At 32.2% G+C, this 17,773-nt stretch overlaps 1 protein-coding gene across 1 annotated transcript; it reads right to left on the reverse strand.

Annotated features, from left to right (window-relative positions):
- Nucleotides 1-4,393: 4,393 nt before the first annotated feature.
- LOC136216482 (subtilisin-like protease SBT1.1) lies at nucleotides 4,394-10,161 on the reverse strand. Its single transcript, XM_066002991.1, has 2 exons — nucleotides 8,182-10,161; nucleotides 4,394-5,427 (listed from the first exon to the last, which is right to left on the reverse strand). The coding sequence occupies exons 1-2, from the start codon at nucleotides 10,075-10,077 to the stop codon at nucleotides 5,062-5,064; spliced, it is 2,262 nt and encodes a 753-aa protein (XP_065859063.1). The 5' UTR covers nucleotides 10,078-10,161; the 3' UTR covers nucleotides 4,394-5,061.
- Nucleotides 10,162-17,773: the final 7,612 nt, after the last annotated feature.

Here is a 17,773-nt window from a genome sequence, read left to right on the forward strand (position 1 = left end):
GCCGAGTTTTGATCTGTTCAAGTTCGGCTCGTTATAAAATTAACGAGCTTAAATCCGAGCCGAGCTTTGACTTGCTCAACGAGTTCGAGCCGAGCTTCGAACTTGTTTCGAGCCCAAAATCCTCTTTGAACTTGGTTCATTAAAATTTTTATCTAACCATTAATTATTTGTGAGTAAATCTTTAATTATATTTGTGAAGTTTGTTCGCAAATAACTCTTTAATTATGTACATAAACAAGCTCACAAACAAAGTTCGTGAATAAATAAACAAGATGCTTACAAATAATTCGTCTATTACTCATTTATTATGTCTGTGAATGAACTCATTTAAATCTAATAGCAAATGAAATAATATTAAGTTTAGATGTCTGTGAACTAATACAAAAATAAAATTTGTTCATAAATGTTATAATCGAGCCTACTCGTGAGCTTTCGAGCCGAGCTTTGGCCTGCTCAAGCTCGGCTCGTTTACAAACCGAGCCAGTAAATCGTGCTCACGAGCGGCTCGTTTACAAATCGAGCCGAGTCGAGCCGAGCTTTTATCGAGCCGACCACCAAACCGCTCGGCTCAGCTCATTTACAGCCCTACAAACACACGAGTGGCATTTATGAAGTCCGAGCCACCCGATATCAGAGCTTACATAGAATCAGTTCCTGGTACGGCCAAGTCTCATAATTTTGGTTCGGAAGATCTCCATTGACCCCATCAAAAATCAACATGTTACATCATTCTTGCCTAATCCCATCAACCACGGACAAGGAGTTTATTAGAATTGGAAACCTGACTTGAGATAACAGGATGGATGGATTTATCTAATGTCACCTGTTTCATCTCAAATGGTATTAGTAGGTATAAGTAATCCTCAGACTCAAATAAGCATTAATTAGTGATTCTGGATTATGGAGTGTGATGCTTTGACTCTGTGCGAGCACGATCCACTATAGGGGCCCCTGGGGTGTGTGAGAGCAGGCTTGGGGTATCACATAAAGTAATTACAGGATAGTTAATGTTAGATTGAGTATTCGTTACTACTGATAGATAAAAGATATATCCATGACCTATTGTGGAGAATTAGATATCCTTACAAGGTGATAGAGCTAAGAGTAGAAATTGGAATTTCACTTAACATATCTATTCAGAGTTAATTCTACCTGGTCAAGTAAAACAAACGTCTCATTATATTTAACTTGACATATTCCATAGTTACAAATTCGTCTAAGTCTATAGCTGATGAATGATCATATTATACTAGACCTAATACGGAAAAGTAAACGTCAGAATCAACCTGACTTTTTATCGCTCTAGCCATTGGCTCCACTCCGGGGTAATAGTTGTTCCGCTCCTTATAGTCCCCATACTATTGGTTCATATCTGCACTTTGTAGTGTTATTTTAATATTTCAAAGCGGTTAAGTTGGTTAAAACGTGTATTTTAATGTAAGGGGTCATAGATTTAACCCCATGAATCACATTTTATTTTATGAAGTTTTTATTTATTTGAACATTATTTTGCAAAACAATTATGTAACTTGTGTTACTATTATTAATTACTTTCAATGATTCTTTAACTCATTTTTACCATCTCTTTAAAAAAAAAAAATCAAAATTTTATTTAAAACTCAAATAACTTAATTTCTGAATTAAATTTTAATTTATGACAATTATAAAAAATTATAACTAAAAAAATATAAAATATTATAGTTTTTAAAAAATTAACGTTGAACTTATAGAAAATTAAATATGTTAAATTTTTTTTGCTCAACCCTAACGAGCTCGACTTTAAAAAATTACCTCCAATCGGAGAGCTAAAATTAACCCTTATGTATGAATTTTTGGATCAGCCATTAATATTTTCGGCTCAACACATTTTACCTTGATTTTAAATTAAGTGTGTGATTTATTTCATACTAGAAAGATACCTCGCTTCGCTTTGGTTAAAAAAATAGCTTTATTTATTTATTTATCGAATTTAGAAGAATCTACTGGTAATAAATTTATGTAATTTTTTTGTTACTTTTTACTCTTGATCTATCCTAGTTAATAAACTCTTATTTTTATTTGTCCACGTCAATCAGCCGAATCGCCCTAATGATGCGTGCCATCGATGAAAAAGTTAAATAAGGACCGAATTCATAACAAAATCAATGATCAATGATTCAATATGTAAAAATAATTGATCGAGAGCTTAATCCTTAAATAGATAAAGTTTAGAGGCTTAATTATGTTTTTTTTTGGAAAAAAAAAAGAAATACCAAGATGGAAGTTGGGAGTAATTAGAAGCCCTAATGATGTTCTAAAATGACACCATTTAACACCTAGTTAGATGGGAGCTGTGAACAAAAAAGAAATTAGCAAGGATAGATGTGGAAGTAAATTTTAAGGGTAAATCTGGCAGAAAAAAACGACACCGTTTAACACCTAGTTAGATGGGGAGCTGTGAAGAAAAAATGAAATTAGCAAGGATAGATGTGGAAGTAAATTTTAAGGGTAAAATTGGCAGAAATTGGGAATTTTTTGGAATTGACACTGTTCATGCCTTTCAATTTTATAAGTATATATAATGTATCCATAATGTGTCAAAACGTAACATATTTATTTAGTGACAAATCCAAAGTTCATTGTTTATTGTGATTTATGAGTGCTAAATTGATATCTAATTTAGTGCCTTACATAATATTAAAGGTTTGTTCACAGTTTTTTTTATAATCAGTGGATACTCAAACCCCCCTAAATCCTTCCAGATCTTCCGCTGTACGTACTTAACCAATAAAAATAAAATATGTTTTCTCCTAAGACATAGTATTAAAAGATAAAATACATTAACATAGAATATTTTCTGAATTTAAGTTACAATCAATAAATTTTGTGATTATTTGATCACTAAAATTCCATGGTTATTTCAAAATGATGACTCAACGTCAATTTATCTTAATAAAATTAAGTTTAAATTGTGTCAATAAAATCACTATATTGACTTTAGAGCAAAAAGACATCGGAAAATATGACGTACCTTCCACGTCAACATTAACCAACTTTCACAATTGGCCAAAATGACATGTGACATCCACCTAGATGACATATGGCTTCCACCTAGCTGGTCGAAACGACACATGTCAACTAACATGTGTTGTTTTAGTCAGCTAGATAGTTGTCACGCGTCGTTTTGGTCAGCTAGGTGGTTGCCACGTATTAATTGTTTCGATCAGCTGTGAAAGTTGACTACTGCTGATGTAACAGTCACGTCACTTTTCTGATGTCTTTTTGCTCTTGAAGTCGCTGAAATGACTTTATTGAAAAAAATTCAAAGTTAAATGATTTTACTATGACAAATTGAAATTGAGTGACCTTTTAAAACAACCATGAATGTTCACTAATGAACGGTTAACCCTAGTAACTATTGCCAAGTACTGTTCTCTACCCTCAAACCATAAGATACTAATAGTTAATATCATCTCTAACAGTCTCTTAGTTTGCCTCTTAAATTAAAATTTGAGGAAGAGTTAAAAATCAGCTCCAACAGTCTCTTAGTGGCTCCTCAAATCACTAAAAAGTCTCTTCATCATCTCTACTAATAGAGAGTATCTTTCCACCTCTTAGTGCCTCATTATTTTATTTTTTATTACTAATATATTATCGAGAGCCACTCCTTTTATTATTGGTAGATAGAAATAATTAATAATTTTAATTATAGAATAATAAAGAGTGAATATAGGAATATTGTTGGAGATGATATGTCTTAATCACTCTTAAATCACAGTCAATTATTTATATTATTTTTAGAGTGTGTATTAAAAGTTTCTTGAAGATGCTATAAGATAACGTAACATCATCACAGTGAATGGAATGGAACCAATACTGAAATTTTCTTATTGCCAAGTCACAACAATTCTAACATTGGCCCTGTTTGGGAATTAGCTGTTAGCTGTTAGCAGATTACATTAGCTGTTAGCTGATTACATTAGCTGATTTGATTAGCTGTTTATGTAGACCTGTTTGGTAAAAATTAGCTGATTGATAATAGCGGTTTGTGCAAAAAGACGAATAAGGGCATTAGTTTTGGCGCAGGAGAAGAGGGAGTCTATCTATTAGGGTTAAAGAAGTCCATTAATTTTAATATTGCAAAAACGCTAATTGAAAAAGCTCTTTTTAAGAGTTTTTTCTAAATTAGCGTTTTCATCCCAAAACTCTCTCCCAAACCCCTCTCCACCAAACACTCCAATTAGCGGTTTCAGTGGTCAAACCTCTAAAGTTGGTCAAAATCGCTCTTTTTATCCCAAAACGCTATTTACCAAACATGGCCCTTATCTTTTCCAGACACCCTAAAGTAATAGATTCCAAATGAATAATGTTTAGTTCTACTTTTTTTTTTTAACCCAACAAAACTCAATTATAATAATATTAATATATATTTTTCCCCTTGAGATATAATGTTAAAAGATAAAATACATTAACATAGAATATTTTCTGAATTTCAGTTAATCAGAATTTTTCTTAATATTACCATATTACATACGGTTAAATACATCATGAGTCACTGAACTTTTATAGTCGTATCAAAATGATCATTCAATTTTGAATTTTGTCTCAATAAAGTCACTTCGGCGATTTTAAGAGCAAAAAAACACTAAAAAAGTAACGTGACTGTCACATTAGTAGTAGTCAACTTTCATTATTGACCGAAACGACACATGACTACCACCTACATGACACGTGGCTGCCAAGTGTAATTTCAGCTAACTAGGTGGTAGCCGCATGTCGTTTCGGTCAGCGGTGAAAGTTGACTACAGTTACGTCACTTTTTCGGTGTCTTTTTACTCTTGAAGTCGTCAAAGTGACTTTACTGAGACAAAAATTCAAAATTGACTGACCATTTTGAGACAACCATGAAAGTTGAGTAACCAACAATGTATTCAACCCCGGTAACTATTGCCAAGGACTTCTAACCTTATATTTTCCATATCCTCCCCAATTACTGGTCCCTCTACTCAAATCATGACATACTAGTAGTTAGGATAATGTAGCATCATCTGAGTGGACGTGACCAGTACTGATCCCGATTTCCTATTGCCATGTCACAGCAATAGGACTTCTAACCCTATATTTTCCTGAGACCCAAGTAATAGATCCAAATGAATAATCTTCAGTTGTACTTTTTTTTACCCCAACAAAACTGACTGTAAAACTGAGTTCTTGCCCTAATTTCTGAAACCTCAAAACCTTAGGTTGTACAACAATGGAAACTCCATTAGGTTCTTCAATTTCTGCAACATAAGTTGAAGAAGAAACACCTACATTTGTCACTCTTCTCTTGTATGTCAATGTGTTCTTCTCAATATCACCTCCAAAATTTACAGCAAATGATGGGTAATTTAGATCACCAGGCTGAAAATTTATGTTTCCGAGGCAGCTGTAGTTCGTCCGGGACACCTGTTGGAGGTATTGCGACAATATAGCGGAAAAAATTAATTTATCGTGTAAAAATAAGGTTAAACATTAACTTTTAGGGTTTTAAAGCTTACAATTGATCGTTTATTTTTGGGATAAAGGTCAAATTTAAGTCTGACGTTTTATGAGAAATGCATATTTAGCCGCAAAGTACAAAATAGTGAAAATTTAACCCTAATGTTTCTAAGAAATATCAATTTTAGCCTTACGTTATCGAAAATTTCAAAAGACTCGTTTAACTGTTATTTAGCTGTCACTTCAAACCTTTCAAACATCAATTATCGATAAATCTTCCAAACATCAATTTTAGCTTGTTACATATAAGTTAATCACAAATTTTTATGTCAAAGTCTCTCAAATATTTACTGTGTTATTTTTTTTATCAAAATGCTTTAGCTTATCGATAAACTTGTTGGAAGCTCCAATGTGACAGTTAAAAACAGTCAAATAAGTATTTTCAAATTTTCAGTAACATGAGGCTAAACTTGACACTGCTTGGAAACATTAAGATTAAATTTATACCATTTCGTATGTTGGATTTAAATTCAGCCATTATCCCATTAATTTTTCTTATTAGAATCTTGAACTTTAATTTTCACACACATTGAATCTAGCGCTAACGATTTCGTTATCTAAACGGTTAGTTAATGAGCTCAATGTGTGTAAAAATTAAAAATAAGGAGTCTAATTTTTAAAATCTTAAAAGTTCAGAAACTTAATCATATATTGTGATTTTTTTAAATGATGTATTTTGACATTTGTTTACTTAGGGGTGTTTCGTACTCCATTTTCTCCACCTGTTTGCTTTTTTACTTTAAAAATAAGATTTTTATGTGTTTGGTTAGACATTTTATGTTTACCTTTTACAGCTGAAAAGTAGTTGTATCTAAAAGCACAAAATCCTTATTTTTTTTTAGAAAAGAAGCATTTTTCAACAACAAACAGCAAACAACGAACCACAAATAAACCAAATGGACCTATTATGCAATGAAGATAATTTTTTTTATTTCTATTTTTTTTTGAAAGAATTGATCAAATTTAATTATTTTCAAACTAATACATATAAATATTACTAATAAAAAATATTTAAATATAAGTAAAATTTGTTATACTATACAATCATCTTATATTAAATTGAGGCTATTTAATTCATGCTTTTTTATATAGTAAAATTTCATCATCTGTTGAGTTTCAAATTGTCCTCTTTTGAAGATCTATTTTGAGTAGGAAGAAGGAAGGAATTTTGTCTTCCTTCTTCCTACCATACCGGGTTAAATTTTATACGTTTTACTTTATTGTTTTTTTCTTTTTAGTCAGTTTCCATATATTTTATCGGATCTCTTCATCCATTTAAATTGTATCTGCTCTTTGTTATTCTTTCATTTATATCATTTTCGAATTTAGCAAGTGCGGAAACGGTTTATCTTATACGTGGATCAATATATCTACGTGGTTGCATCAAAAGAAAGGACTCAGATCCGAATGTTCGGAATGACCTAAATGCTGAAGACTGGATTGCATCTACTTTTCTACAGATTTCGATTTACGATAAATATATGTTTTGTTGTTGTTTTGTGTTTTTTATGCCTTTATGGCCTTTTTTGCTCTCTGTAGCCGTTTTAGTCTCTTTGTAGATCCTGTAAGAATTGATTTCTTACTGTTGTTTTCTTGTTGTACTTGTTGTGTTTTAATCTAATGAAGTTATAAGCATTTTAATAAAAAAAAAACGATGATATTTAAGCCCCTAAATTTATGAGCTTATTTATTTATTAGTATCTCTTAAAAATAATAAGGTTTAAGTAAATAAATGCCAAAACACCTTATTAAGCTCCTTTAATTTTGAAGATTATAAAGATTAAGCCCTGTTTGGTAAAGAGCGTTTTGGGATAAAAAGAGCGGTTTTGACCAACTTTAGAGGTTTGACCACTGAAACCGCTAATTGGAGTGTTTGGTGGAGAGAGGTTTGGAAGAGAGTTTTGGGATGAAAACGCTAATTTAGAAAAAGCTCTTAAAAGGAGCTTTTTAGCGTTTTGCAATATTAAAATTAATGGACTTCTTTAACCCTAATAAATAGACTCCCTCTTCTCTTGCGTCAAAATTAATGCCTTTATTCGTCTTTTTGCACAAACCGCTATTATCAATCAGCTAATTTTTACCAAACAGGTCTACACAAACAGCTAATCAAATCAGCTAGTCAAATCAGCTAATGTAATCAGCTAACAGCTAACAGCTAATGTAATCAGCTAACAGCTAACAGCTAATTCCCAAACAGGGCGTAAGCCCCTAAACTTTTAAGATGATTTATTAAGAACAAAATTTGGAAAAGTTAATTATTTATTATCTTTTAAAAAATAATAAGATTTTGAGTAAACAAATATCAAAATACATTATTAAACCCCCTTAACTTTTAAGATTTTAAAATTAAACCCTTAAACTCTTAAAATTATTTATTAAGAACGAAATTTGGGAAAATTAATTAATTATTATCTCTTAAAAAATAATAAGATTTTAAGTAAAAATTGTCAAAACAGATTATTAAGTATCTTGTACTTTTAAGATTTTAAGTATTAAGTCCCTGAATTTTAATTTTCGTCATTGAGTATTTCAGTAACAGCTTAGATAATGAAATTCTCAATGATCAGTGACTCAATACTTAAAACCCAAAAAGTTCAAGGACTAATTATATATTTAGCCTAAAAATAATAGAGTTAGAGAAAAGAACAATTTCAACAGCACCTGAAGTATTTGAGAAGTTGTGTAATTCAGGCTGCAAAAATAGTTCAGATAATCAACTGTTGTAATGTTGTATATAAGTCCCGGATCAGCCGCGTTTTCGGGGCTAACGTGACCCGAACCGAGCGAAAATGGTGTAGCCGAAGACGAAGACGATGAAGTTTTGTTTGCCCCAAAATCATCAATTTGTGCATTTTTGTTGTTCATAACATAAGCTGTGGTCATTAGCGCTGATTTGATCGCACCCGGAGACCAATCTTTGTGTAGAGACTTGAGTAGTGCGGCTAAACCCGTTACGTGAGGGCACGACATTGATGTGCCTGAAATTACGTTGAAAACGACTCTTCGTTTATCGGTCTTGAGGAGAGACGGGCTGCTTATAGGCGGCCAGGCAGCTAAAATGCTCACTCCTGGTGCAGTCACATCCGGCTTGATCACTTCAGGCCCGACCGAACTAGGCCCTCTCGACGAAAATGCAGCCATTGCTGGCGCGGGGTTACCATACGTTGTCCCCGCGAAAGAAATGGAAGCGGTAGGTTTTTTAGTTGAATTGACGTAGTTTTTTATAGCGCCCCCCGCGGTAGCTCCGAAAGAAATGGCAGGCAGGACATGTGAATCGGCGAGAACTTCTTCGCCTTGAGCGGGAGTATTGATTAGTAACATTCCCGCTCCGCCTGCCAATTTCACTTGCTCGCCTTTCGCGGTCCGCCCGTTTATTCCCCGTTCGCATAGTACGATTTTGCCTTTCACGAGCTTTTTGTTTAGTGACGCGGCAGAGCAAAACTTAGCGAATTGGTTACCGGCAGTTTTGGCGTACACAATCGGCAATTGCTTCGTTGGCTTGCCGAAATATAGTGAAGACCCGACAAATGTTCGTTTATTTCCGAGCACGGCGGACGAAGGGAAGCTTCGGTCCGTGTAGCTAGCAGCGACTGTCATGATCCACGGGGCGGTATTGTCTACAGTTGATTTAGTTGGACCGGAATTGCCTGCGGAGCAGGACACGAAAACCCCCTTTTCGATAGCCCCGAATGAGGCAATAGCTACATTGTCATTATAAAAAGGCTTGGCCGTACCCCCGAGCGAGAGCGATAAAACATCCACACCATCCTCAACGGCTTGGTCGATGGCCGCTAAAATATCCGAATTCGTGCAACCTAATGACCAACACACTTTATAAACCGCAATTCGTGCCGTGTACATCATTCCCGACGCTGAGCCTTTCGCTAACCCGAAAAGGTTAGCATTGGCTACAACATTGCCCGCGGCAGTTGATGCAGTATGTGTCCCGTGGCCTTGCGAGTCTCGAGGGGACCGAAAATCGAGCGTTTCGTTGATTTTCCCGATGACCGACTCGTAGCCTTTAAAAAACGCTCTGGCACCGATGATTTTTTTGTTGCAATTTTCGGCTGAAAACTTGGGGCCTATTTCACACTTCCCTTTCCATTTAGACGGCACATTAGGCATCCCGGCGTCGCGGAAACTAACATGTTCGGGCCAGATTCCGGTATCGAGAACTCCAACAACGACATCGGAGGCCAAATTCGGGGCATTCCAAAGGCCTTTTCCGGTTTCCAACCCGAGAAATTGAGGGGAATGTGTGGTGTGGAGGTTGAGGATTTCATCAGGAATTGCTGAGAGAAACCCATTCATTTTGCTCAAATGTTGGACTTGATCGGCAGATAACGTTGCAGCGAACCCGGAAACCGCGTTCTCGTAGACGTAAAGAATCTCAGGAGATTGATGTTCATCAATGGAATTGACCATTTGTTCATATAATTGCTTGGGATTTTCATGAAACTTGGTTTTATCCATGTGAATCACATATGTTTGTGTCTCGGAAGAGACCGAAACGGGCATGATTAAGCCTATAAACAGCAAAAACATCTTCGAAATCATGGTTATACTGAACTTGGCAAAAGAAAACCAAAATCAGAAACAAGAATGGGTTAGTGAAATTGTAAGAAAGTGGAAGAAAGTGTATGAAAGTGGAAGAAAGTGTATGAAATGGAAAGAAAGAGTAGGCGAGTTAAAAAGAGTTGAGAATTGTTTCATGATGGGATAAACTGCAAAAACACCCTTAACGTTGACCGTTATGAGCAATTTTACCCCTAGCTTTTAAAATGGTGCAATTTTACTCCTAACGTTCGTAATCGAAAGCAAATTAACCATAACATTTGCAAGTTGGATCAATTTAAGACATTGTTATAAAAGACGGATATTTCTTTTCTTATTCGGCACCAGTTGTTATTTGATTGGTTCTAAAAAATATATTTCATATTTTGTGTGAGTTAAATAATAATAGAATTGAAGATTAATATTTTTAAATTCGAGGAAATATTTGAATATTTTTGTTCTGGTATAAAATAGAGTATAATTTTTTTATTAAAAAAAATTCACGTATATTCAAATGGTTGTGATCTGTTACTAATAAATGATAAAATGACGCACATGTGAAGTGTAAATGATACTCCCTCCGTTCCAAATACATGTCTTTCTAAAGTTTTTTTTGGTTCCATAATACATTATATTTTGATTCAATCCATGTAGATTAATTGACTTTTACCAAAATATACCCTTATTTAAGTTGTTTGTTTACTTTAAGAATAAATAAAAATTAATTACTGGATGCAATTAATACAAGAGTAACAAAGTCTTTTATTTAAAATTAATTGTATTTCTTAATTCTTGTGTCTTAACCTTAAAAGACATGTATTGTGGAACAGATTGAATATTATTTATGACTGAGAAAACAGTTTAATAAATTATTTTTTAAATTGACAAAACTTGCCAACTTTATGGATAAATATGCTCTTTGCTGCCAATGTTAGGGATAAAATTACACGATTTTTATATTACGGGTAAAAATGTTTATTACGGTCAACGTTTTGCACCTTATCCCTTCCCACGTTATAGTGATGTTTGGTAGCTCTTTTTCATGCTCTTGTCTGTCTTTCCACTGCAAAAGAAAGAGTTTTAGGTTTTTGGTTAGTAATCTCATATTTGCCTAAAAATAGTTTTTCACAAAAATAGAAAATTACTGCTTTTTGAAAAAACATTTTTTCCAATAAACAATAGGTAAAACAAACCGCAGTACGAATATATAAAATTGAAAGCAAGAGTAGGTGAGAATTGTTTCATGATTGTGGAAATTATGACATTTAAGAAATAAACATAATGAATTCTCAGTGCATGCTTTGAAATGGGTGAAATTGCTTTTTTTTTCTCCACAAGCTACAGAATGATGGGTTGTCTGTGGGGATATCATGCCCACAAACATAGAAATTCAAACATTTTGATTATTTTTTTTTATGTTTAATACGTCATTTACCTCTCAACTTGTGGAAAAAAATTTGGTTGGTTCCTGAATTTTCGAAGTATCCAGATAGCCTCGTTAATTTGTATAAAATATTCAGTTAGCCCCCTAAACTTATGTAAAATGTAATTAATTGATCACTCAATTACAAAAAAAAAAAAAGTAAGTTAAATGCGGAAGATGTATTCCAAACATCTTAGATTGTTATTACATAATTTAAAAATAGATTAAAAATGAAGTTATTACTTGCTCAACTATAAAACTTGTCTTCTTTACTATTAGAACCGTATACCCCGATCTTAGTCGTTTTACTTTTTTTTAAAGACACGTGCAATAAATTTTACCGTATTTAACTTACTTTTTTTTTGCAACCGAGTGATCAATTGATTACATTTTACGCAAGTTCAGAGGGCTATTGGGACACTATGAAAGTTCAAGGGACCAATCAAGCTTTTTGGACAAGTTCATGAGGCAAATGATGTATTAAACCTTTTTTTATTGGATCTATTCACGGGTCTAGATACATATCCGGCTCATCCGAATCCTTTTCAAACGGATCGGGTATGGACACTAAAACTATTATTAGGCCCGACTCGGCTTAAGTCAGCCTATTTTTATGTCAGACTTTGAGATTTATAAAATAGAGGCTGGGCCCGGCCCGGCCCGACCTATTCATATTATGTTTTACTATTATTATCATGATTATTATATAAAATAGTAATATTAAGATTTTATATTATATATATTATAATTTAAAAATAAAAAATACACAAGGTGATCTTATTTGGTTGAGAACTTGATTTTTAAGTCCAAATCCAGCCTGGTACAAACCTGATTAAAGATTAAATAAATTAATAATAAGTTAGATTATACTTTAATCGAATGTTTTTTAGATATAGGACCATTGAGATCCCGTCCAACTCAATCTATGTTTTGACAGATTTGTAAAAACAGTGTACGCGGTTTAAAAATTTGTAAAAAGAAGTTACGTGCTTTGTGCAGTTACAAATTCAGTCATTCCGTCAAAAATTATTATCGTGACTATTTACTTTAAAAGGGAGAGATTCGAAGCAATTAAAAAAACCGACTTTACAAATACTCAAAATACAAGGTCAAACTTTACAAATTAACTAAATAACAAGTATTATTTGAACGAAAAATTGACTCACATATTCTTTAACTATAAAATTTACAAAATACAGACATAAATATCATAACTAATAAAAAATTTACAACTAAATCAGATTATCAAACATAATTCTGAATATGTTATTATTTTCTATATATAACAAATAAAATATGTTTTTATACCCTAATTTAAAAATTCTAAACTCCAATTCATATATTCTATACTTTAAACAATATATTCTAGACCACGTGATTTTATGAGTTTTACATAATTTAAAATTATGACTTAATATAATTGTAAATATTTTATTAAAAGTGAATTTGTAGGTAAATTTTGTAATACAGAATTTATGTTTGCAAACTTTTAAACCACGTGATATATTTTTATATTTTCTTTTCTTATTATTATATATAGTTGACTAATATAATGGAATTAGTGTTTTATTAGTTGGCATTTTTCTATGGTGCTTAAAAGAATCTTCTGAAAATAGAAATATCAATCATAATTCTAAATTATATTAGTAAAGATTTACTTCTTTTGTACATTCTTTTAATATAATTTCCCATCCCCGCTTCCCGACATATCGGGGATTCCCCATCCTCAAATTTTAAATGGAATTTTTTTTGAAAATAAATTATGCAGTTTGACCGATTTATAAATATAATTCATGTGATTTAAAAGTTTATGCCTACTAAACCTTTCTTTTAAAAGAGAAAGAGGAGAGATCCTAAAGTACTGAGATTGATTGGCTTTGCCGCCTTCATTCGCTTGCTCATCTTTATAATCTTGATTGTTCGTAGCCTTGCACGACTCCTGCCCAAGTAATTTTCTAGAAAGTAGAGCGTCTGAAATTTGAATATTTTCCTGGTTGTAGCAACTTACTTTCATCCTTCAAATGTCCCAAAACAAGCAGGTAAAACGTACGACTTAAGATATGCATTTTCTTTATCGAAGATAAATCTGAAAACATGCAAGTTTACCGGTAAATTGTAAAAAGTCAACTTTGTAATTTGTGCAGTTTACAAACTTTCATTCCATAAAAAAATATTACCGTGACTATTTATTCTAAAAGGGAACAATTAAAAAGACTAATTTTAAAAATTACTTAAAATATAAGGTCTGATTTTGTAAATGGCAAAAAGCATTATTAGGCCCCTGATCTTTCATTTTTCGGTTCATTAATTAAGCCCTTTATCTTTTATTTGGATACATTAAGCCCCTGATCATTTATTTTTGGCCTCATTAAGCCCTTTATGACCAAAAAAATTAATTTTGAACATAAAATTTGGTTAAGATATTGTTATCCAGTGCACTTGCATTCGAAATTTGTATATTTTCATTGTCTGAAAGCAATTTTGGATGTGTAATGTGATTATATAAAAATTGTAAAAACCTTAATTCAAACGATAATATATATATTTTTTAATAATTTCAAATATAAATGAAGTTAATAAAGTATTTTTAACAGAATTAGATGTTCATGACTTATTAATTTGGTCATAAAGGGCTTAATGAGACCAAAATTAAATTATCAGGGACTTAATGTATCCAAATAAAAGATCAAGGGTTTAATGAACTAAAAAATAAAAGATCAAGAGCCTAACGATGCTTTTTGCCTTTGTAAATTAACTAATCATTAAAATATAACATTGAAGAATCGACTCACAAATCCTTTAACTGCAAATTTCACCAAACACAGAATTTTAGTTTTTAAACTTTTAAACCATCTAAACTATCTTTACAAATTGATTTTTAAAAAAATATTTTTCTTATTAATGGGATAATGTACCAAAATAGGCATATGGTTTTTAGAAAAGTATCAATTTAAGCTTCACATACAAAATAGCACAAATATAGGCTTAACGTTTAGAAAATGATACCAATTTGGGTCTCGATAATGGAACAAGACACGATGTTGATATTACTTTCTGTCAATTGTACATGGAGGGAGAAATCAAAACTCAACAGAGTAATAGGAATGACGTGTCCAATCCGCTCTCGAGGCCTAAATTGATACCTTTTTTTAAACATTAAGCCTATATTGGTGCTATTTTGTACGTGGAGCCTAAATTGATACTTCTCTTAAAACGATAGGTATATTTTGGTATATATATAGTTGACTAATATAATGGGATTAGTGTTTTATTAGTTGGCACTTTCCATGGTGCTTAGAAGAATCTTCTAAAACTAAATTAAATAGCAATAATAATTATAAATTATATAGGTAAAGATTTACTTATTTTGGACATTCTTTATGAAAGATAATAATGGAATGTTTGGTGTATATGCATACAAAAGACACAAATAAAGAAGCATGAGTTTTAGAAACAATATTCTTTTTGTGAAAGAGAAGAAACTTTGCAATAATGATTGTGATCATAGTGGGTTTTGGCCATGTTCTTCTTTGCATCTTTTGCTTTGCTTTCTTTCTAAGGGAATGTGAGGTTTTTTTTTTTTTTTTTTGTGTGTAGTGCAGATTTTGTCTTGACGTATAAAATGGTTCAAATTTCACTCTATCGTTTTTAAGGAAGAGTAATTTTAGTCATATGTTACTGAAAAATTTAAAAATACTTGTTTGACTGTTATTTAACTGTTAAATCGGACATTAATTTCAATTATGTCTAAGATATTTAGGGGGTGTTTAGTTACTCATTTTCATGCTTCTGTTTACCTTTTCACTTCAAAAATGAGAGTTTTAAGTATTTGGTTAGGGATCTCATGTTTGCATTTTACACCTGAAAATTAGTTTTTTTTACGAAACTGCTTCAATTTATCGACAAACTTATTTGAAAAGTTCGATTTGACAATTAAATATTAGTTAAACCAATATTTTCAAATTTTCGGTAACATAAGGCTAAAATTGAACTTGGTTAGAAACTTTAGGCTAATTTACACCATTTCATATGTTAAAAGCTAAATCTGCACTTCTTAAAAAATGTTAGGGTTAAGTTTGATATTTATCCCAAGGAAATGGTTAAAATAAATAGGGATAAAATGTAAAAATACCTTCAACATTGACAATGCAATTTTACCCCTAACATCTAAACTGATATAATTGTAGTTTTAAGATTAGCAGCCAAGAGTAATTTCACCCATAAGTTGGCAAGTTGGGTCAATTTCAGACATCATTATAAAACATATATATGTAAGGCAAAAAGCATCATTAGGTCCTTCATCTTTCATTTTTTGGTTCATTAAACACTTGATATTTTATTTGGGTACATTAAACCCTTGATCATTTATTTTTGGTCTCATGAAGCCCTTGATGACTAAAAAAAGTAATTCTGAACATAAAATTGGGTTATCAGACTGTTATTCATTGTACCTGCATTTGAAATTTGTATTTTTTTCACTGTTTGAAAGCAGTTTTGGATTTGTAACGTGGTTATATGAAAACTTTAAAAATCTTAATTCGAACTGTAAAAAATATATTTTTTAATAATTTCAAATACAAATGAAGTTAATAACGTATATTTAACAGAATTAGATGTTCACAACTTACTAATTTGGTCATCAAGGGCTTAATGAGATAAAAAAAAAGATCAGGGGCTTATTGTATCCAAATAAAAAATCAAGGGTTTAATGAACCAAAAAAATGAAAGATCAAGGACCTAATAATGTTTTTTGCCTATATTTAATTCCTTATTACGCACTGGATTAATATCTCTTATTTCTAAAAAAAAAGATTTCATATATTTATGATTTAGTAATATAATTAGAGATTAATATTTTTAAATTCGATAAAAATATTGGATTTTTTTCCAACTCATAGAAAACACAATATAATTTTTTATTCATTTTCACATCTATTTTTGTGTTTGTGATCTGTAACTAATAAGTGATAAAATTACGCACATGTGAAGTGTAAATTACAAGATTTATGTATGATAAGACAATTTGATGAATTATTTCTCAAAATTGACCCAACTTTCCAATATTAGCGATAAATTTGCTCCTTGAATGTCAACGTTATTAATAAAATTGTACTATTTTAAATGTTAGAATAAAATTGCTCATTAGTCATGACTGTCACCGTTAGAGATATTTTTATATCTTATCCCAAACAAATATAGACAAATATAGGCGGGATCTTTCGCAGTCACATGGCTTCGCTAGAGGTTGTTTTGCCTTCTCAATCCCAGAATCTTTTGCTTGCATGGCAGAACTAAGAGCAATCATCTTTACCGTGGACGTTGCGTGGGAAAAGGGGTGGCACTGCCTCTGGATTGAGTCGGACTCATCTTATGCTGTCAATTTATTGCGGTCTCGTTCAACCTCGGTTCCCTGAACCATCCGGCAAGATTGGCTGCAATGCCTGTCTCAATGCTCGGGAATGATGATTGTCGTGTCCCACATCTACAGTGAAGGGAACAGGGTTGCCGACGCCTTAACAAAAATACGGACTTACTGTCCCCGCCTCAGACGTCTGCTGGTGGCCCGCGGCACCGGTTTTCTGTAATTCATTTATTCTTGATGACATTCACAATGTTTGTTAGTTTCGTGGTTCATAGATCAACTTTTACTTTTCTTTTGACATTCTTCTAGTAAACTCTCTCTCCATTTTTTATTTATTTTATTCTTTCGGGTTTGCCTGGTTAGCGGCTGGGGTGCCAACCTAGTTGGGATGTCAGTCATAACTAGGTATCGTCCCAACCTTCACTCAAAAAAAAAAAATATAGATAAAAGGAAAAATGGAAAAGAAAAGCTAGTTTTCCCATTAAACGAGTGGAATGAAGTAGTTGAGTGCCTATATGCCACCATATATGTGAGTTTATAATAGGATTAATACATAGTTTGCTCCGGAACTTGTCCAAAAAACTTGATTGACCCTCTGAACTTTTAAAGTGTCCTGATAATCACTCAACTTACATAAAATATTCATTTAGCCCCGTCAACTTGCATAAAATGTAATCAGTTGATCATTCGGTCGCAAAAAAAGTAAGTTAAATACCGAAGATGTATTCCACGCATCTTAGAATGTTATTACATAATTCAAAAATAGATTAAAAAGGAAGTTATTGATTGCTTAATTATACAACTTGTCTTCTCTAATCTAAGAACTGTATACCCCGATTTCGGCCGTTTTACTTTTTTTAAGACTCGTGCAATATATCTTCCGCGTTTAACTTACTTTTTTTTTTTGCAACCGA

Source organism: Euphorbia lathyris, chromosome 2 (genome assembly GCF_963576675.1).
Source record: "Euphorbia lathyris chromosome 2, ddEupLath1.1, whole genome shotgun sequence".
Classification (NCBI taxonomy): domain Eukaryota; kingdom Viridiplantae; phylum Streptophyta; class Magnoliopsida; order Malpighiales; family Euphorbiaceae; genus Euphorbia; species Euphorbia lathyris.